The 23,100-nt window shown below is 47.7% G+C and overlaps 1 protein-coding gene across 7 annotated transcripts in view; it reads right to left on the bottom strand.

Annotated features, from left to right (window-relative positions):
* The window catches only part of LOC140395077 (uncharacterized), a 659,825-nt gene that overhangs the window by 577,324 nt on the left and 59,401 nt on the right, over positions 1–23,100 (bottom strand). For all 7 annotated transcript variants that reach the window (XM_072482474.1, XM_072482512.1, XM_072482492.1 and 4 more), the window contains exons 12-13: positions 22,497–22,540; positions 11,275–11,370 (exon numbers count right to left, since the gene is read on the bottom strand). In XM_072482474.1, coding sequence (XP_072338575.1) covers positions 11,275–11,370; positions 22,497–22,540 — 140 coding nt within the window. The remainder of the gene's footprint in view (positions 1–11,274; positions 11,371–22,496; positions 22,541–23,100) is intronic.

Raw genomic sequence — 23,100 nt, forward strand, 5'->3', positions numbered from 1 at the left:
TGCTCGTCACATGTGATGCATCCCCGTATGGTATTGGGGCCGTCCTGTCCCACAAGATGGAGAACGGGGCCGAGCGACCGATAGCTTTCGCCTCCCGCACATTGACTGCAGCGGAGAAGAAGTACGCGCAGATCGAGAAGGAGGGCCTGGCAGTGGTTTTCGCGGTGAAACGCTTCCACCAGTATGTGTACGGCCGCCATTTCACTATCGTGACTGATCATAAGCCCCTGCTGGGACTCTTCAGAGAGGATAAGCCGATACCGCCCATTGCTTCTGCACGGATCCAGCGCTGGGCTTTGTTGCTTGCTGCATATGAGTATTCTCTGGAGCACAAACCAGGTACGCAGATAGCAAATGCCGACGCACTGAGCCGATTGCCTTTATCGACCGGCCCCATGTCGACCCCCACGACCGGTGAGGTGGTCGCAACCCTAAAATTTTATGGACACCTTGCCTGTCACGGCATCACAGATCCGTGAGTGGACCCAGACGGAGCCAGTCCTGTCAAAGGTTCGGCACATAGTCCTGTATGGTGGGCAGCATAGACAGCTCCCAGGCGAGTTACGGGCATTTTCCTCCAAGCTGTCAGAGTTCAGCGTGGAAGACGGCATCCTCTTGTGGGGGACACGTGTGGTTGTCCCGGAAAAAGGCCAGGAGCTGATATTATCAGACTTGCACAATGGGCATCCGGGCGTGACCAAGATGAAAATGTTGGCCCGGAGTTATGTCTGGTGGCCAGGCCTCGACACCGACATTGAGAAGGTGGCCCAAAACTGCTCCATTTGCCAGGAGCATCAGAAGCTTCCGCCGGCCGCGCCCCTACATCACTGGGAATGGCCAGGGCGGCCTTGGGCACGCTTACATGCAGATTTCGCAGGCCCTTTTCAGGGATCCATGTTCCTTCTACTAATTGACGCCCAGTCCAAATGGCTGGAGGTGCATAAGATGCAGGGGACAACGTCCTGCGCAACAATTGAAAAAATGCGTTTATCATTTAGCACGCATGGCCTCCCCGAGGTGCTGGTCACGGATAATGGCACTCCATTCACGAGTGAGGAGTTTGCTAAGTTTACAAAGATGAACGGCATCCGCCATATCCGCACTGCCCCTTACCACCCGGCTTCAAATGGGTTGGCAGAGCGTGCAGTGCAAACATTTAAAAGAGGCCTAAAGAAGCAGTCTTCCGGATCAGTGGACACGAGACTGGCTCGCTTTTTGTTTACGTACAGGACCACACCCCATACAGTGACTGGGGTAGCTCCCGCAGAACTCCTAATGGGCCGGAGACTTCGCACCCGCCTTAGTATGGTCTTCCCGGACATTGGCGCAAAAGTACACCGCACACAAGAACGGCAGGGACCGGGATTGTCTCAGCATCGTCCGATTCGGCAGTTTGCGCCCGGTGACCCAGTATTCGTGCGGAATTTTGCTGGTGGTGCCCAATGGGTTCCTGGGGTAATCTTTCGCCAAACAGGCCCTATATCGTACCAAGTGCAAGCCCAGGGTCGTCTCCAGCGAAAACATGTAGACCACGTCCGGTCCAGAAGATCATCCCCGCAAAAGATTCCCCGCCCCCGGAGCTCAGTTCAACAGCGGCAAAGACCAGAAACAAGGGAAGGTAGTCCTCCAAATCTTCCACTGGTGCCTCACTCAAAGCCTGCGCAGGTCATGACGGGACCGAATGGGGACAGAGACGCTGACATGACGGAGGCAGCAGACTCTGATTCCGAGATGGAGACACAGGATGAATCAGAGGGGGAATCCTCGGGTCCACAGGCCGTGGATGTACAACCGCGCCGTTCATCACGGAAGCGCCGGTCTCCGTCTCCTGATCCAGCGCCGCGTGCAAATGGCATCCGTGTGGCCAAACGAGTTCAACGCCTTCCTTCGCCAAGGCCTACGGTGGATTCCTTGGACTTTGGGGGGGATGGATGTTATAACCTGCCTACTGACGATTGGCTGGGGACTAATGACTATCCCACAATCCGATGGGAGTATGAACTTCCCCAATGAGGGGGGCGGAGAAACTCCTACTATAAATAAGCTGGCCAGTCCAGGAACCAGGAGGAAGGAGAGGGTAGCAAGGGAAGTTACTGCTACTGCTATGTATATATTGTTATAGTAAATAAACTTTATTATTTTGTATCCTTAAAACTCGTGCTGGATTCTTCGGGGCCCTTACAAAAATGAGCAAAAACATCCTTGGTGTGTTTGGTGACACACCTGGCTGACGTGCTGGATAGTTGTACCACTTCCGGAAAGTTAGAGAAATAAACGATTACTAACAGGTATTCTTTTCCTGCCAGATGGAAAAGATCCATTCCCACTTTCTGCCATGGAATTGCTATTATTTCGCCCAGTTGCATTGGTTCTTTTTGTTGTTTGTACTGAAATTTCTGACAAATTGCACAGTTTTCTCCCATCATCTGAATGTCTTGATTGTTGCCTGGCCAGTGTACGTATCTCTAGCTCTTTGTTTGCATTTTTCTATGCCTCAGTGTCTCTCATGAATCTTCTGTAGAATCATAGATCTTAGAGATTGTGGTATGACAATCCTGTTTTGCCTGAGCAAAAACCCATTGGCTGCTCTTAGTTCTGCTCAAATGTTGTGATATTTGGAACAGGATCCTTTTGGCCATCCTTCACTGAGATATTTTATGATCCTTTGTGGCACTTCATCCTTCTACTTTGATCAACCTTGATTTCGCATTGAACACTGGAAGTGTCTCTGTCACAAGATTTCCGTGTACTTGGACAGCCTCATCTATGCATCGTTATTCCACCATATCTGTAGCTCGTGAGAGTGCATAAGTGACTACGATATGTTTTCCTGGAGTATAAATAAGATTGAAGTCGTATCTCTGGAGTTTCATCATCATTCTCTGTATTCGTGGTGACATTTTATTCAAGTTTTTGTCTTATAATTGCTATTAGTGGTCTATGATTTGTTTCAACCAAGAATGTTGGTAGGTCATATACATAATTCATAAGCCATTGATCAGACTTAGACATTCTTTCTCTATTTGAGCATGTCTACACTCTGTGTCAGTCATTGACCTGGACGCATAAGCAATTGGTTTCCAATTTTGATCACTGTCTTGCTGCAACAGTACTGCACCTGACCCATCTTTTGACTCATCAGTCGAGATTTTTGTCAAAGAGTGTCAGCATTGGAGCTGCTGACAATGTTATCTTCAGAACTCACCACTCATAGGGGCTGGTTTAGCACACTGGGCTAAATCGCTGGCTTTTAAAGCAGACCAAGGCAGGCCAGCAGCACGGTTCAATTCCCGTACCAGCCTCCCCGAACAGGCGCCGGAATGTGGCGACTAGGGGCTTTTCACAGTAACTTCATTGAAGCCTACTCGTGACAATAAGCAATTTTCATTTCATTTATTGCTCTTGTCTTTCAGACCATTGGGAAAAAATAGCCTTCTTGATTATTTCCCACAAGCATGTCATTTTTGCTGATAAATTAGGAATGAATTTACCTATGAAATTTATCATACCTAGCATCCTGAGAACTCCTTTTTTGTCTGTTGGACGTGGCATGTTTAATATCGCCTTTATCTTCACCAGGTCTGGTTGTACATCTCGAGCAGACAACTTGGGCTGGGTTCTCCGATTTTGAGGCTATGTCTGGAGGAAGTGTCTAGTTTTCCGATGAAAAAGTCGGCACCACGGAAAACCCACGGCGTTCCCGACATAAACGGCCGGAGAATTGCCGGGTCCGTGGCCGCGCATGCGCACAGCAACAACCTGCTGCGGTCGCGCCATACAACATGGCGCATGCCGTGCGCGGACACAGCTTGCCAGATAGTGCCCCCCTGCAGCCCCCGACGCCACCCCAAACTACCCCCCAACAGACCTCCAGTCCCTTCCGATGCCCCCCAACCAGTGGAATGGCTCCCCCTCCCCAACTGTGGTGGCGTTGGACACAGTCCGTAGCTGCCACGCGAGCTTGACGAAAACTCAGAGCAAACGTGTCCCACGCCGTTGGGAATTCGGCCCATCGGGAGCGGAGCATTGGGGGAGGGCATTCAGGTGACGTCCTGAGGCCGTCCCAACGGCGTGCGCCGTACTCACCGATGACCCCGTTTTGGAGAATCGGAGCATCCGGAAAAGGCGCCACCCCCAATTTCAGCATCAAAAGGGATTCTCCGCCTGATCGCCGATTACGATATCGGCGTTGGGCAATGGAGAATGCCGCCCTTGGTCTCTCAGAAATGTAGGGCTGGATTCTCCGGTCGCCGACGCCAAAATCGCGTTCGACGATCGGACAGAGAATCCAAGTTTCCTACCTAATCGGGGGCGGCGCCGCTTTCACAATGCTCTGCCTCCTCTAAAGCAGCGTACTCTAGGAGCCCTCTATGCTCTGCCACCGACCGGCCGAGTTCCCGACGGTGTGGGTCGCGTGTGGTCCAATCTGTCGGGAACGCGGCGTGGCGGCTGCGGACTTAGTCCAGCGCCGCCACAGTCGGGGGAGAGCCGATCCACGGGCAGGGAGGACATTATTTGGGGCCGGGGGCATTGCGGGGGGTGGTCCGGGGCGTGCAAGCAGGCCAAAGGGGAGGCACTATTTTGTGGACCTGGTCCGCAAGCTGCCTCCGCCATGCAACATGGCGCAGCAGCTGCAGGCCGCCGCCATGTGCATGCGGGGCAATGTACCCGGCAATTCTCTGGGGCGTATTGGCAGCTAGGGCTGGGTGCTCTACGCCTCCGGCATGCTAACTCCCAGCAAAACGGGGAATTGGTAGCCGTTTTGCACCATTTTTTCTGGCCGTTCCCACACCGGCGTGGGGAAATGGTCCCAGAATCGGAGAATCCAGCCTGTAATGTCTTCAACACCAAACTGGCTTTATTTTACCTGAGACCATACTTTTTTCTGCTTCTTAACACTTTAATTAGCCTTTCGTCGTGCTCTTCTTTTGTTGAACACCAAATGATGATATCGTCTATGTACACTCTAACATCTGGAATTCTTTCTCCAATGTGTTCCATTGCCCTATGATAAACCTCAGATGGTGAAATAATATCAAATAGCATTCTGAGAAAACACTAGCGCCTGAATGGAGTATTAAATATGCACAGCTTTGCGCTTTCTTCATCCAACTTGAGTTGCCAAAAACCCTGTGATACATCTAGTTTGTGAATGCATGTCTCTCCTGACGTCTCACTCATAATCTCTTCTCGTTTTGGAATTGAATAATGTTCTCGCTTTATATTTAAGTTGAGATCTTCAGGATCCATGCAGATTCTCAAGTCATTGTTTTGTTTCTTCACGCACACCATGGAGTTCACCCAATCTGTTGGTTCTTCAATTTTCTTTAGCACCCCCAGATTTGTCATCCTCTCCAGTTCAGCTTTCAGCCGATCCTTGGAGCACGTATAACAGGTTACGCATTCTCTTTCAGTTGGATCCGATAAGTGAATGGCAAAACTCCAAAATCTTTGAAATAGTTCTGGCAACGCTTTAATGATAGAATCCACTGACGTACTGTGCAGCACAGTAGGCACTGTATACCCTACTGAAGCCTCACAGGCTTCCACGCCTAGTAGTGATTCACGGTCAGCTTCCACAATCGAAAATATTACTTTATGAATCCTATCCTTCACTTTAACATTTAGTTCATATATGCCTAGAGTGTTGATTCGTTTACCATTATAAACTTTCAAAATTATCAATTTGTTCAAGATTTTTGGTTTAACTTTCATTCCTTGTAATTCTGACAGACTTATAAGATTAGCTCTCGGCCCAACATTTCTTCAGTTTAAGGTACTAATCTGCTGCACAGCTAGCTCGCTGGCATGGCAAATCTTAATGGCATAGTCGAGTTGGAGTTCATTCTCCCTCAATAATCTTTCATGAACTTTGTCATTGCTAATACTGAACACAATCTGGTCTCGGATCATGGACGCTTGCAAAGTTACAAAGTTACATATTTGAGCCTTTAATCTCAAATCTGTTAGGAAGCTATTGAACGATTCGCCTGCCTGTTGTGTGCGTGTTCAAAAAATGTACCGTTCGAACGTTTTGTTCTTTTTAGGTGTACAGTGTTGATCAAATTTTTTTAAGACGTCGTCAGAATTTTTATCAGCTTCATTACAAATGTGAAGGTATTAAAAATGTCAATCGCCTGTGGAGCTGCTACAGTGAGCAGCAACGCTCTTTGCCGTTCATCAGGCTGTGGCGTGGTATGTGGATCAGGGCGGCAAGGTAACTCTGTGGTTAGCACTGTTATTTCACAGCGCCAGGGTCCCAGGTTCGATTCCCCCTTTGGTCACTGTCTGTGCGGGGTCTGCACATTCTCCCCATGTCTGCATGGGTTTCCTCCTGGTGTTCCGGTTTCCTCCCACTAGTCCCAAATGACGTGCTGGTTAGGTGAATTGGACATTCTGAATTCTCCCTCTGTGTATCCGAACAAGCGCCATAATGTGGCGACTAGGGGAGTTTCACAGTAACATCATTGCAATGTTAATGTAAGCACACTTGTGACAATAATAAAGATTGTTATTGTGTGCCGGAAGGCCTAGAGCTGACGTAGAATGTGAATTGCTGTTTAAAAGCGCACCAATTCACATCTACTCGAAGCTGGTGTGGTATCTTCGAACCATTCATCATTTGGGCAGCACGGTAGCCTTGTGGATAGCACAATTGCTTCACAGCTCCAGGGTCCCAGGTTCGATTCTGGCTTGGGTCACTGTGTGGAGTCTGCACATCCTCCCCGTGTGTGCGTGGGTTTCCTCCGGGTGCTCCGGTTTCCTCCCACAGTCCAAAGATGTGCAGGTTTGGTGGATTGGCCATGATAAATTGCCCTTAGTGTCCAAAATTGCCCTTAGTGTTGGGTGGGGTTACTGGGTTATGGGGATAGGGTGGGGGTGTTGACCTTGGGTAGGGTGCTCTTTCCAAGAGCCGGTGCAGACTCGATGGGCCGAATGGCCTCCTTCTGCACTGTAAATTCTATGATGATAATCTATGATAATCATTGACTTCGATGACTAGTAGTGCATTGAGTTATATTCTGTCAATGCTCTGCGTGGTTAGTAGAATTTTTTCTTCTCTTTATTACCTTGATCTTTGACCGTTTAGATATTAAGATCGGCAAGCCTGGTACCATGTTATGTTCTGGTGCTTGGCCCGAAGGAATTAGTGCACTAGAGGATGTCTAGTTCGTGACAAGTTGAATGTTTATTGATTAACAATAATGTTGGTCAGATAACAATACGAAAACTACTCAAACCACTAACTATTAAATTACTATTATAAAATTATCCAAGAGTTATTACAAATGTGACTATCCACTGCGACGACTATCCCCGAGGTTGCATTGTTACATGGTTGTTCTTTCCTACCACCTGCTGGTTTGAGGTCGTATCTGTTAATATTTACATAACTGCTTATGCAGATTATCACAGGAGGTGGCTTTTTGTGCTGGGGGGAGTAGCAGTAGTGACTTTGTGCGAAGTCCTTGGACTTGGAATGTTCCCCTCGGGATTGGAGTGGCCTGGCTCAGATCGCCAATGTTGCAGTATGTGTTTTAAACACACCCCTTTGTTGCTACTTACAGGTCCCTGGCCGTTCATTTTGCTGACTGCTCACTGTGTCCTGTTAATGTTCGGAAAGCCTCTGATCATCTGGGAGCCCACCCAGGCTGCCCCTCTGGAAACTCTCAGACTCCAGTAGCATCATCAACAGGATGGGCCGGGGTACACTAAATCAGTGGTCCTCCAGGTGCTGCCACTCCTCAGTGCACTCATCAGAAGTGCAGTCCCACTGCAGGGGAAGCAGAGGAATAGTCGGGCTTATCCCAAACAAAGGACATCTGCACCGTGGCCTTTGACGCCCTCCCTGGCACACTGCCCCTCTCAAGGCAGAGGCCTCAACGGTAACACCATCAGTTAGCCCACCCCTCAAGGCCATCAGCTATCTCTAAGCCCTGTGCACAGCGCCCCTGCTCCCAACCATCCTGCCCCTGGTCAGGCTGTCAGATCTTTTGAGTCAGACCTAAGGCCCACATCACACTGCAGCTAAGCTCCCAGCAAAGGCACACCTCCCTTGCTCACCCCCTTCTTCCATACACAAGCCTCCAAACATGGAGGCGGTTGGTGGCACACGGTGACCTTCTCAATGAATCTGGTCTCCATGGCTCCATGGAGCTATCTTCTTGGCTGGAATGAGAGTGTACAGGGAGTGGAGTGCTTATCAGAAATTCCAGCTTGTCAGACTCTCTCGCGCTAATTCCAGCCCCAAGGAATCAGATGTCAGTGGGAATGAGAATTGCTCTGAATTCACATGGTCAGAGTGCTGATCCATTTGCATGTCCTGACTCACTTCCTGAATAGCACCCCAATGGGAACACAAAGCACACACAAATCAGTCCCGGCGGTAACACTTCAGGTGTGATTTAACGGAAATGAAACAGAGTTCCATGTTGAACGCGTTTAGCCAGGTGTTTCCTGGCGCTTGCAGCACCAAGAAAGACTAGGCTTTTGAATGGACTCTGTTGAATTTCGGGGCCACAGCAGTGAATGTCCCTTCGAGGCTGCACTTAGTCCCATTCCCTACACTGAGGAGCTCTGTTTGCCAGTGCAGGAAGAGATTGGGGCATCATTTAAAAATGGCCCCTATCTATAGACCCCCACCACAGAACCTGAACCCCCCCCCCAATACCCCAACTCAATTATAAGGGGGCCATCGAGCCCCCCACAACCCACCTAATAAGGGCAGGGCACTGCCATGCCTGATCCCTGGTATGAGCAAAATATCACCTGGGCACTGCCAGTCTGGCTGTGCCACCTCAGCACCCATGTTGGCACCCAGGTGGCATTGCCAGGATGCTCATGTGACACTACCAGGGTGCCAGGCTCACATTGGAGGTGCCAGAGTACCACCCTGCCCAGAGCCCGGCCACCCAGGGACCCCTGATCCCCTGGGAGACCCCCTGCCAACCCCCCCAAGTGTCAGTATGTCTGGCCCCCGTTTGTGGAACTCTACATTCAGTTGCAATAAAGAAATTGTGATAGAAGTACTGTTGTCTTTGAGCTCATTGCAGTTACCAACTGTAAGGAACAGGAAAGTGTGGAGTTTCTGTGTTTCTGACATTTATGTCGCATCTTCTTCAGATCGCATTCACGCTCTGCGGGAGTTACTGAACCACAGCTTATTCCATGACTTTACTACAGGGCAGGGTGAAGAGACAGATCCCCAAGTCTACCTCAGCATGAACTGGGATTGAACTCTGCACCATTGGCATTAATCTGAACCACACTAGCCATCTAGCTAAATGGGTTAACAGGCACTCTCCAACCCCCCACCACTGATGTTCCAGTCCTAGATTTTTGCTACTGCAACTCCTCTGCTGTGCTGAAACTATTATTCTCCTATATCAAAACAGGTACTTCGATATCAAAACAAGTATAGAATCATTACAGTGCAGAAGGAGACCATTTGGCCCATCGAGCCTGCACCCGCCCTTGGAAAGAGCACTAATAAATATTTACTAATATAGAACAAAGCTCATACATATTAAACTAATTCTGCAACAGTTCTCACAGGTCACATATAGGAGAGGTTTAAGGGTTGGTGTTAAACAAATATTACTCTAATTGTGGGATAGGATGAGAAATCAAAAGGGTCAGGTAGTCTGGCGGTGGGATGGGGATACAAAGACTGAATAGGATTAGCTGTGAAACTTTATGGAAAGTTGTTAACAAAGTGGTAGCCCCAGTTTCTCAGAGAGAACAATGGACAAAAGAAGGATGATTTGCAAATGCATAGAAGGTAAAAGCATAGGAACAGCAACTGATGTGGTGACATAATAAGTTAATCCACACATGTATTAACCAGATGGTGGTAGAACATGTTGGCACAATGGCATGGCGTAGTATTAGCATGATGGGAACCACTTGGGGACTTCTTACTTTTCTGGTGTGAGCAGTCAGGATGTCAGGTTTGTGGCACTCAATGAATGTAATAATAATAATCTTTACTATTGTCACAAGTAAACTTACATTAACACTGCAATGAAGTCACTGTGAAAAGCCCCTAATCTGCCACACTCCAGCACCTGTTCAGATACACAGAAGGCAAATTCAGAATGCCAATTCACCTGGCAGCACGTCTTTCGGGACTTGTTGGAGAAAACTGGAGCACTCGGAGAAAACCCGCGCGGACACGGGGAGAACTTGCAGACTCTGCACAGTGACCCAAGCCGGGAATCGAACCTGGGACCCTGGCGCTGTGAAGCAACAGCACTAACCACTATGCTACCATACCACCCATCTATTTGTGTACTACTTACATACTCAAGGTCATGGACACTGAAGGTAATGGTTGTAATATAGATTTGGGAAGGAATATTGAACAGACATCTCAGTACTGCCTGGTCTTCAAACTTGTTTTATGGGTAAACGTGGACGACGATTCTATAAATCCAGAACCCTTAAGTCATCTGTACTGAGCATTGCAGAGGTTTTATTCTGATTAGTACTGAAAATCATTTCTATTGAAAATATACCAGAAAACCTTTTATTGACAATATTATTAGAATGTGCAAACGGTTTGCCTGTTGCAATTTTACATCAAAAATAAAACCCAGTAATATTAAATTGATTAACAGCAAAACATCACTGATCAGCTGGCCGTCCCAGGAACTTCTTTATAAAAAATATATTTCTAGATATACATTATGTATATATATGTGTGTATATATTAGGCTGCTTTTTGATCTTTGGAGGTACAGAGTTTGTCCATTTAACATTTCTGGGAGAGAAGGATGTGTTTGATACACTTCAGTTGATGAGTTGGCGATGAGCCTGCCCACAAACACATTGTGCTTTTCTTTCTAACTTCACTTAAAATAAAACTTGCTCTCATCCATTTCACACAACACATTGCTCACTTCATATCTGTTGTATCAAACCATTGACCAGTTTACAGATAGTTGCAGATGGGGAGGCCATTCAGCCCCACTTAATTTGTCTTTCCAGGATCTCATTGTAGCATCTTGAATGATTCTAGAGTTTTTGTCTTATTTGCTCCATCTGAGAATCTACCCCAAGCTGCCTGTAGAAGTTGCCGATTATTAATGCTAATTTTGATGTAAACCCTGGTCCTGCCCAAATCCAGAAAGGTTCAACGTACCCCCAGGTCATCATTAAATTGTGGTCATTGGAGTTTATATTTAGTTAATTTACGATCTCTACAAGGCCATCTGTTCTATTTGGCTGCACATGGAGAATTGGCTGCAAACTTACAATTGGTAATACACTTACTGAGCTTCTGCGAGTGGTAGACCTGGGCGATGCTGCTAACCTCTGGTCTGTGGTGCCTTTCATCGATGGCATGTCAACAAGCTGGCCAATTAAATCCTAGAAGGGCAAGGGCCAAGATGTGGGTCAAAAATACAGAGGAATCATTCTGCATGCATTACAACTACCCTCAGGTTTCTTTCAGAGAGTAACTTCACACAATATTAGTACTCTTTTGTTGTGTGTGAAAATTCTCAGCCGACAGGTAGCTCTTTGCTGGACACTTTCTCCCAAATCTCTCACAAAAGAGGCATTTTAGAGTCATCTTACTTTGCACATGAGTAAGGGGTACCACATGTGGCCTTCATTTGTTCAGTATTTGATTGCGTGCGTCAGAGATCAGTATGCTGTGTGTGATTAGTTAAACCTGGGTGTGGTTACGTTGAAAAAGAAACTGAACTGTAAGTAAGCTGCAGGAAGGAAGACATTTTCAAACATTCAATAAAACTTCTCCTTCACCCGGAGTGTATCATCTCTGCATACCTCTGAGGTATGAAACATAGCAACATATAATAGATCTCTGATTATATCATGGCTTTCACTTGGAAACCAGGACAAGATTTTGAATCAGGGCAATGGGTGCAGAGACAAAATCAGATATTTGCTGTTCGGGAGCAGCTGTATTTAGAAATTCTGAATTATGAAATTACTCTAAGTTTTCAAAATTAATTACTATTTCCTAAACATGTATAATTGTGTGGACAAAGCTATATGATTAGGGAATGTTTTCCCAATTGTGGAGGAGTGAGTTAATGGGAGGATCTGGAAATGAGGATCTCACACGAGGGTTTGGTACGAGGAGATGTTTTATTGAACCGAATAGGAAATCTGAATCATTGGTTAACACTGGGGTGTCATTTGCTTTGTGCACATATTAAAATAATGAGTTACATTTATCCAACACCTTTCACAACTTCAGAATGTCTCAAATTTCTTTATAGTCAATGAAGCCATTTTGAAGTGTCGTCACTACAATAACAAAATGTTCAACAGCAAAATGCCACAAACACCAAAGTAAAAAAGACTAGGCATTCAGTTTTAATGATGTTGGTAGAATGATAAATATTGCCCCAGACACTGGGGAGAACTCCCCGCTCTTCTTCAATACAATGCTGTGGGACCTTTTCTGTCCACCCGAGAGGGCAGATGGTTCTTTGTTTTAACATCTTTTCTGGGACCTCTGACAGCACTCTCTCAGCGCTGCACAGGAATGTCAGCCTAGATTTTTCACTCTGGAGTGGGGCTTGAACAACAGTGTTATCACTGAGCCATAGCTGACAAGTTTTATGCACAAACGCACACCTGCATATTAGCTTATGGAAGCTTATTTGTTTCCATCCTGTGGTAGTGTGACCCTTTTAAGGGTGATACGTCACGGGCTACAGGACAGGCTCAGAGCCTATGGGGACACAGTGTGCGAATGTAAGCCTATCAGGAGATTAGACGTGATTCTGGCCATTGGGGCTTGGTCAGAGTTAACCTGGATGTTGTGGGAACAAGACCTGTGTATTAGTTGTGCTGTCCAGTGTATATGGTTCGCCTTAGTTCAATAAACCTCTTTTGTGTTTCAACAATGCCTCGTTGACCGCCTCGTAATATAACATTGATGACAAGTGTAAAATAAGCCAGACGAAGGAAATCATTGAAATTTTGGATGTTGAGGGAGGGGCCTCTCAGAATACTAAAAGATAAAAAGTCCTCAGCAGTCGAAAATTGATGCAATTGTTTGAAACATTAATCCATTTGATCCGGAAGGCGAAAGTTGGGGCCAATATGTTGAAAGGCTTTGAAACATTTTCACTGCCAATTAAATAACGGCAGAAGAGAATCAAAAAATAATCTGCAGGATTTCCCATCGGTGTGATCCTCCGGCCCACCGCCAGCGCACCCACGTCCCCATGTTTCCCAACGGTGTAGGGTGGCCCATAATGGGAAACACCATTGGCCGGCTGCAGGAACGGAGAATCCCACCGTCAGCGAGGGAGCGTTATGCCAGAAAACGGGGCTGGCAGGTCGGAGAATCCCCCCAATATTACTGTTTACGGCCCACCACCTTACAACCATGTGCGACCTTTAACATCTCCGGAGGCTCAAACTCCAAATCCTTTGATCAATTGGTGCAGTTAGTGAGGGACCATTATAACTTCTGACCCTCCATCATTATGTAGGGGTACAAGTTTCATACTGCCGTCAGAGATCCGGGTGAAATGGTATCTGCTTTTCCATCCAGACTAGGGCAAATGTCTGAATATTATGAATTTGGTAGCTCTCTCAGCGATGTGTTGCATGACTGGTTGGACAGCAGGATCAACAACATAAATATTCAGAAGGAGCTGCTGGTGAAAACCAAAATATTCTTGGACAAGGCAGTTGAGTTGGCTTAGGCAACTGAAGTGCTGAGCAAAACGCTCTCGAATTGCAAAGCATGCAGACCAAGGTGAACCAGTTATGGAGGAAGTGCAGCCACTGGAAGTTCCTGAAGCGAGGGAGCAGCAGAGCCTGAAAAGAAGAAAAGTGACCGTCAGTCACAAAGCTTAGGGGCTGAATTCTCCGCAGCCCCGCGCCGAAATCGCGTTTGGCGCGGGAGCAGAGAATCAAAGTTCCTGACCAAATCGGGCCCGGCTCCGCTCCGGCGATTCTCCAGTCCCCAGAGAATCACTCATCTGTGAATTACGCCGCTCGGCTGGGGGGCCATTGCCAGAGGCCCTCCCAGCGATACTCCGCTCCCAACCAACCGAGTGCCTGACGGCGTGGAACTAATGTGGTATAGTCGGTCGGGACTGAGTCCGCGGTCTCCCTGGTTTTCTCGGCCTCGTAAACTATTACGGGAAGTTCCTCCCCAATCTGGCAATTACGCTGGCCCCCTTGCACCTTCTGCTCAACAAAAATCACACCTGGGTTTGGGGTCAGCCGCAAGAAACCGCTTTCCGGCGGGTAAAACAACAATTGTCGTTGTCTGGGTTACTAACCCACTATGATCCTGGAAAGCCTTTGCTTGTCACATGTGATGCATCCCCGTAAGGTATTGGGGCCGTCCTGTCCCACAAGATGGTGAACGGGGCCGAGCTGCCGTTAGCTTTCGCCTCCCGCACATTGACTGCAGCGGAAAGAAAAGTACGCGCAGATCGAGAAGGAGGGCCTGGCAGTGGTCTTCTGTGATGAAATGTTTCCACCAGTACGTGTATGGCCACCACTTCACTATCGTGACTGATCATAAGCCCCTGCTGGGACTTATCAGAGGGAATAAGCCAATACCGCCCATTGCTTCTGCACGGATCCAGCGCTGGGCTTTGTTGCTTGCTGCATACGAGTATTCTCTGGAGCACAAACCAGGTACGCAGATAGCGAATGCCGACGCACTGAGCTGATTGCCTTTATCGACCGGCCCCATGTCGACCCCCACGACCGGTGAGGTGGTTGCAACCCTAAATTTTATGGACACCTTGCCTGTCACGGCATCACAGATCCGTGAGTGGACCCAGACGGAGCCAGTCCTGTCAAAGGTTCGGCACATAGTCCTGTATGGTGGGCAGCATAAACAGCTCCCAGGCGAGTTGCGGGCATTTTCCTCAAAGCTGTCAGAATTCAGCCTGGAAAACGGCATCCTCTTGTGGGGGATGCGTGTGATTGTACCGGAAAAAGGGCAGGAGTTGATACTAAGAGACTTGTACAATGGGCATCCGGGCGTGACCAAAATGAAAATGTTGGCCCGGAATTATGTCTGGTGACCAGGCCTCGACACCGACATTGAGAAGGTGGCCCAAAACTGCTCCATTTACCAGGAGCATCAGAAGCTTCCGCCGGCCGCGACCCCACATCACTGGGAATGGCCAGGGCGACCTTGGGCACGCTTGCATGCGGATTTCGCAGGCCCTTTTCAAGGATCCATGTTCCTTCTATTAATCGACGCCCAGTCTAAATGGCTCGAGGTGCATAAGATGCTAGGCATAACGTACTGCGCAACAATTGAGAAGATGCGTTTGTCTTTTAGTACGCATGGCCTCCCCGATGTGCTGGTCACGGATAACGGCACTCCATTCACCAGTGAGGAGTTTGCGTGGTTCATGAAGGTGAACGGCAAATGACATATCCGCACTGCCCCTTACCACCCAGCTTCAAATGGGTTCACGGAGGGCAGACATTCAAACGAGGCCTAAAGAAGCAGTCTTCCGGGTCAATGGACACAAGACTGGCTCGCTTTTTGTTTTCGTATAGGACCATCCGCCATGCGGTGACTGGGGTAGCTCCCGCAGAACTCCTAATGGGCCGGAGACTTCGCACCCGCCTTAGCGTGGTTTTCCCAGACATTGGCGCAAAAGTACGCCGCACACAAGAACGGCAGGGACAGGGATTGTCTCGGCATCGGCCAATTCGGCAGTTTGTGCCCGGTGACCCAGTGTTCGTTCGGAATTTTGCTGGTGGTGCCCAGTGGGTCCCTGGCGTTATCTTTCGCCAAACGGACCCTATATCTTACCAGGTGCAAGCCCAGGGTCGTCTCCAGCGCAAACATGTAGACCACGTTCGGTCCAGAAGACTATCACTTCCAAAGATTCCCCGCCCCCGGAGCTCATTTCTACAGCCGCAGAGACCAGAGACAATGGAAAATAGTCCTCACAATCTTCCTCTGGTGCCTCACTCAAAGCCTGCGCAGGTCGTTACAGAACCGCGTGGAGATAGAGACGCCGAGATGACGGAGGCAGCAGACTCTGACTCGGAGATGGAGACACAGGACACATCAGAGGGGGAATCCTCGGGCCCATGGGCCGTGGATGTACAACCGTTATGCCGTTCATCACGGAAGCGCCGGTCTCCGTCTCGTTACACGCCGCCCGATCCAGCGCCTCGTGCAAATGGTGTCCGGCCTGCGGCAAAATGAGTCCGACGCCCTCCTTCGCCAGGGTCTTCGGTGGATTCCTTGGACATTGTGGGGGAGGGATGTTATAACCTGTCTGCTTACCATTGGCTGGGGACTAATGGCAATCCCACAATCCTGTGGGTGTATGAGCTTCCGCAATGAGGGGGGGGGGGGGGGGCGGAGTAATGATTAGCAGACTCCCTGTATAAATAAAGCTGGCCAGTTTGGAACCAGCAGGAAGGAGTGAGCAGCAAGTGAAGTTGCTGCTGCTGTTGTATGTATATATGTTATTGTAAATAAATGTTATTTCTTTGCATCCTTAAAACTCGTGCTGGATTCTTCATGGCCCTCACAAAACTCAGCTACCTTATCCACCAATACTGGAGAGGCGCTGTAAGATATTGGGGGCGGCAACAAAACCAGTATTGTACCAACAGCCCAGTTAGCATTAACCATTGTGGAAGGGAAGCGGACATGTCTCATGGGGCATGATTGGCTGATGGAAGTAAAATTGAATTAGTTAGAAATATTCAGTATCACCGATGGAATTTCCCAGGAGCTTCTCCGAAAATACCATGAGGTCTTCCAGAGAGAGTTAGGATGCATTAAATTTAGAGTATCCACTTCTTTTTTTCCAATTATGGGACAATTTAGCATGGTCAATCCACCTAGCCTGCACATCTTTGGGTTGTGGGGGTGAGACCCACACAGACATGGGGAGAATGTGCAAACTCTACACAACGGTGACCCGGGGCCAGGATCAAAGTATGTTGCAAAGATCTATGTAGAGCTGGAAGCAACACCAAAATATATTCATGCCAGGACTATATACTCTACATCTAAAAGTAGAGGTGGAGTTGAAACGTAATTACTCCAGTACAGTTTTAAGAATTGGCCCCACTTATCGCACCAGTGTGAAGCTGGACGGGACAGTCTGAATCTGTGGTGATTAAAAGATGACAGTGAACAGGGCGGCTAAAATAGATAATATGCTATACCTAGGATAAAAGATTTATGTGCTAAGTTGGCTGGTGGTCTTAAATACACCAAGTTACCGAACCTGATGTATTATTACTGGGCAGCGAATGTGGAGAAGGTACGGAGCTGGGTCAGAGGAGTTGACTCCCAATGGGTCAGAATGGAGGAAAGTTTGGGTAGGGGGTAGGGATTGAAGGCGCTAGTGGCATGGCCGATGGCACCGGGGAGATACTCAGGGAGTCTGGTAGTAACAGCTTCATTGAGAATTTGGAGGCAATTTCGACAGCACTTTGGGTTGGGTCAAGGGAAATGCCAATTCGGGGGAACCATAGATTTGAGCCAGGGAAGTGGGATGGAATTTTCGGAGCTGGGAGGAGAAAGGAATTAGGACACTAAAAGATTTGCTTCTTGGGGGTCGGTTTGCAGGATTGAAGGAGCTGGGAGTGAAGTGTGGGCTGGAGCAGGGGGAAATATTTAGATACATGCAGGTTCGAGACTTTGCCGGTAGAGCCGGCCTCCACATTGCTGGAGGAGGTGCTGACGGCAGGAGGACTGGAGAAGGGGGAAGTATCAGCGGTTTACGGGGCTATTTTGGAGGAGGAGAAGGTGCCGTTGGAAGGGATCAAGGCAAACGGGGAGGAAGGGTTGGGGGAGGGTATGGAGGAGGGGTTCTGGTGTGAGGTGCTCCGGAGGGTGAACGTCTCCACCTCGTGTGCGAGGTTGGGGCTGATACAGCTGAAGGTGGTGTATAGAGCGCACCTTACAAGGGCGAGGATGAGCCGGCTCTTTGAGGGGGTAGAAGATGTGTGTGAACGTTGCGTTGGGGGGGGGGGACGCCACAAACCATGTTCATATGTTTTGGTCCTGTCCAAAGCTGGAGGATGACTGGAAGGAGGTGTTTAGGGTAATCTCTAAAGTGGTGCACGTGAAACTGGACCCGGGCCCTCGTGAGGCCATATTTGGGGTGTCGGACCAACCAGGGTTGGAAACGGGCACGGAGGTAGATGTTGTAGCCTTCGTCTCGTTGATTGCCCGAAGGCGGATCCTGTTAGGGTGGAGATCAACCTCTCCACCCTGTGCCCTGGCGTGGCGGGGGGACCTGCTGGAATTCTTGATACTTGAAAAGGTCAAATTTGAACTGAGGGGAAGAATGGAGAGGTTCTACAATTCATGGGCGTTATTCATTATGCACTTTCGAGAATTGGATCACATCGAACATTAGGGGGGTTGAGGGTTGGGGGGAGGGGGATTGTATGTGTTAATGGTGACTATGGGTGATTCTTGATTCCCTTTTGTCATTTGTTTACGTTAACATGGGGGCTAATGTCTGGGGTTTGGTGGGAGGATGGGATCATTGACCGTAAAGGCCTGTTCCAACATACAAGATTGCTTGTCTGTGATATTCAAGTACACAGTGGAGAGCCTATTGCAAGGAATTCCAAATGTTGTCATGTCTCTGGACGATGTCCTAGCGACAGGGGCAAGATTAGAGGAGCACAAAGCAAATTTGGAAGAAGTCCTTAAGAGGTTTAAAGAGCCGGTATTTGGTTAAAGCGGGAAAAGTGCACGTTTCAGGCTGATCAAGTCACATATTTAGATTTTCAGAGTTGGTGCGGAGGGGTTACACCGGCTTGAAGGTAAGATATATGCAACCAAAACAGATCCAGAACCAAAGAATGCATCAGAATTATTATTATTAATAATAATAATAATAATAATAATAATCGCTTATTGTCACAAGTAGGTTTCAATGAAGTTACTGTGAAAAGCCCCTAGTCGCCACATTCCGCCGCCTGTTCAAGGAGGCTGGTATGGGAATTGAAAGAATTGAAGTCTTTCTAGGGATGGTCAATTATTACGGCCACTTCCTGCCCAGCTTGATGACCATCCTGGCATCACTGCATCAACTTTTAAATAAGCGCCAGTATTGGAAGTGGGAGAATGCCCAGAGGAAGTATTTTGATCAGGTCAAGCAAGCCCTGCAGTCGTCGACCTTACTGATCCATTTCAACCCAGATAAGGCCATCGTTGTTACTTGCGCTGCATCTCCGTACGGTAACGGCGCAGTATTCTCACACAAAACGGTGTGTTACCTTCTCATCCCGAGCACTGTCAGGTGCTGAAAGGAAATATTCCCAGATCAACAAAGAAAGTCGGGCTGTTATTTATGCCATTAAAAGAATTCTCAATACGTTTACTTGCCATTTTTCATGAAGGTAAGCCTGTCCCACCAATAGCTTCAGCCCCAATGCAAAGATGGGCTGCTCTTGGTGGCATATTTGTATACATTTTAGCCTGCATCAGGAACCCAGATATTAAATGTGGATGCTTTGAACAGGTTTTCATTACCACAAACAATTTTCAAACCTCCTACTGTCGGAGATCGTCCAGGTTCCAAATCTTCTTGATACCTTACCTAATTCATCTGGCCTCATTAAAGCGTGGACCAGCAGAGACCCTGGGGTAAATTCTCCACCTCCCCAGCAGCGTGTTCCTCGGCGCCATGCCAGCACTGGCAGCAGGGTTCTCTGTTCCTGCTGCTGACCAATGGGATACCCAATTGTGGCTACCCCACCCTGCCAGGAAACCCACGTGCGGAGGTGTGCTGCCGGCGGAACGGAGAATCCGCCAGCAGAGAATTCACCCCCCTATATTGTCAAGCCTCAAGAGAGTGGATCTTAACGGCTGGCATTTTGAGAAGTCGGAAAAGATTAGACCCTATATGCAACAGAGGGACAAAATCATTTGTGAGGATGGCGTCTTCCTGTGAGGTTGCAGAATAATACGGGGCGGCAACCTCTTCTTCAAGTATTATCCAGTAGTCACCTGAGGCAATCTGGAATGAAGGTACGGGCCAAGAGCTACAGTTGGTGGCCGGTGATCAACAAGGACACGATTAGTTCCAATGCAACCTTCCGTCTCCAACAAGTTTGCACCCATTGGAGTGGTCAGGGCGTTAGTGGACGAGACTCCACATAGACTTTGCAGGTCCCATTTGGTCATCATAGACATCCACTCGACGTGGCTAGATGTCCAGAATATGCGTTCATCCACCGCAACAGCCACAATGGACAGGCTACGCCAACTTTTGCAATTCACGGCCTGCCTTAGGCGATTTTCTCAGACAACGGTACTGCCTACACAGCCACAGAATGTTTACTCTTCATGAAATGCAATGGGATCCAACATGTGAGGACAGCCACCCACCACCCCACATCAAACGGGCTGGGTGAAAGAGTTGTCCAAACTTTCAAAACATCAATGAAGAAACAAGCCAATGCTGCTTTGCATGGAGGACTTCTTTCTCTCATACAATTCAACCCCGCATAGCACCACTAGGGGGACCCCGGCTGAGTTGTTAACGAGCCGGCGTCTCAGGACCCGGTTCAACCTTATTTTTCCAAATTTGTCAGGAGGTTGGAGGCCAAATAAGTCTCACAGAAAAGCCACCATGATATAACCAAGGACAGGTCATTTTAAAGCAGACAATTTAGTATACATGCAGAACTTTGGTGGAAGACCAAAATGGTTGCCTGGACGAGTTGTTAATGGGACAGGGCCGCTATCCTATGTCATAGATCTACAGGGTGTGAGGCTGGAAGGCACATTGACCATCTGAGGAGGAGAGAATCTGACATCCCTGAAAAGGGCAGGTGAACTCATTTCCAGTTACTGATATGCCACTTACTGAGGTGATGGTATTAGAAGGGAGATCTTCTCAAGCGGATTCGTCAAGGGTCACTGAGGGAGCTCTTGTGGTCATTGGTGCCCCTGTTGTGAACTCTACAGACTGCTGCCATTGCTGAACACTCAGATGTTCCTCATCTGGAATAGCCAGTGGCCAAGTTGAAACGTTCAATAAGAGTTAGGAAGTTGCCTGGTAGACTTACCTTATAAACTTTGTTTTAAGCTCCTTACTGTAACCTTTTTGTAAGTACATAACTGTAAATGAGAGTCTTTCTGTCTCTGTATTATAGGGATCTGTAAGGGAATTTAAGGGGGGAGGAATGTGGTATCTTGATCCCTTTAAGGGGTGAAACTTGACAGGCTTAGAGCCGAAGGGGACACAGCGTATGAACGTAAGCTTATCAGGAGTTTAAGTGCAGTTCTGGCAATTGGGTTTTGGTCAGAGTTAGCCTGGGAGTTGTGGGAGCAAGACCTGTACATTAGTTGTGCTGTCCAGTGTATCTGGTTTGCCTTAGTTTAATAACCTCTTTTATGTTTCAACATTTCCTTGCCGATCGGCTCGCAATATAACACATCCCTAGCTCCAGAGTGAAGAGAATTCCCATATCTCTACTCCCTTCCTTCCCTGTATCATCAACGTTAGTGTAGACCAGGCACTAGGACCTTGCTGTTGAGGACACAGGATTATGCCAAGCAGAGTCCTTAGTTACAAGTATCACAGCTTCCATTCCTTGTCTATACTTTGTCAGCCAAACTCAGGTCAGAACGAGTAAAACAATATGATCCCATTGCTAAAAATATTGAACAACTACTGCTGAATAGCACGGGGGTTACGATGGACTCCACATTTGAACAGCCTGCTGACAACACTCGATGCCCAGGCGGCCGGGCAGGGAGGTGGTGGCATAGCGGTATTATCACTGGACGAGTAATCCAGAAACCCAAGGCCATACTCTGGGGACTTGGATTGAATGCCACCATGGCAGCTGGTGGAATTTCAATTCAGTAAAAACATCTGGAATTGAAAGTCTATTGATGACCATAAAACCATTGTCGATTATTCTAAAAACTAATCTGATTCACCAGTGTCCTTTAGGGAAGGAAATCTTCCGTCTTACCTGGTCTGGCCTAAATGGGACTCCAGACCCACAGCAATGTGGTTGACTCTTAAAATGCCCTCTGAAATGGCCGAACCAGCCACTCAGGGACAATTAGGGATGGACAATAAATGCTGGGTCAGCCAGCAATACCCACATTCCATGAATGAGTAAAAAAATGTTCACAATGGCTCCATGAGCCTGATATTTAGGGGATCAAGGGTTATGGGGAGAAGGCAGGAAAATGGAATGAGAAAAATATCAGCAATTATTGAATGGCAGAGCAAGCTCGAGGGGCGAGTGGCCTAATTCTGCTCCTATATCTTATGAACTTATGAGGAGCGCATTGCCTGTGGAACTCGTTCTCCAAATGGATGATGACAATTCAGAAGAGAGAGGAGGAGTGTAAAAGGGGTAAGGTAATATTCAAAATTGATTTATTTGTCTCACACAGTGTGCAATTATCTAGGTTCTCAATACATCCAGTCAGACTAATGAATACAAGTGAGGTTAGTGCGCCCGATTTCGATCTCAAAGTGAAATATCTGAATGTGAATTGTGATCAATACCTGTGATTCTGATGTACGTTTGCTGATATCACTGGAACCGGTTTCTGTGGGAAAGAACAGAGCAATAATATGTAACGGGAAGAATGACGTTCATTCGTCCTCACATTGTCTACTCAGAGACACCATGAGAAGTGTCTACAATGATCACCAGCTCATCAGGAGTTTCTGATTGGAGGACATGATGAGAAATCGGTCTCAATCGCTCGCTATGTCTTTTCCCATCTCCCTCTTTGAATAGATTCTCTGCCACCAATCCAAACTCCCTCTTTATTGTCATTTCAGGACAACACGCACATGCAAAGGGTCTGCGATGTTTCACTATTTTAAATGTGCTGTATAAACAAAGTGTCAGCTGTAGGCCGTTCCGCCCCTCAAATTTCTTCCCTCATTCAACTGGATCATTGTTGATCTGTACTTTAACTCAGTCCATCCGGTTTCGTAAACCTCAGAACATCGACCTCACAACAATCTACCAATCCCGGTTCAAAAATTTTCAATTTAAGATTTCCATGATAGCCTTTGTGTGAAGAAGTGCAAGTTCTCCCCCTTTAAATTTGAAAATGTTAGTAGTTAGTGGTAAAAATATGAAGATTAAAGGTTTTGG

This window comes from Scyliorhinus torazame, chromosome 2, assembly GCF_047496885.1.
Source record: "Scyliorhinus torazame isolate Kashiwa2021f chromosome 2, sScyTor2.1, whole genome shotgun sequence".
Lineage (NCBI taxonomy): Eukaryota > Metazoa > Chordata > Chondrichthyes > Carcharhiniformes > Scyliorhinidae > Scyliorhinus > Scyliorhinus torazame.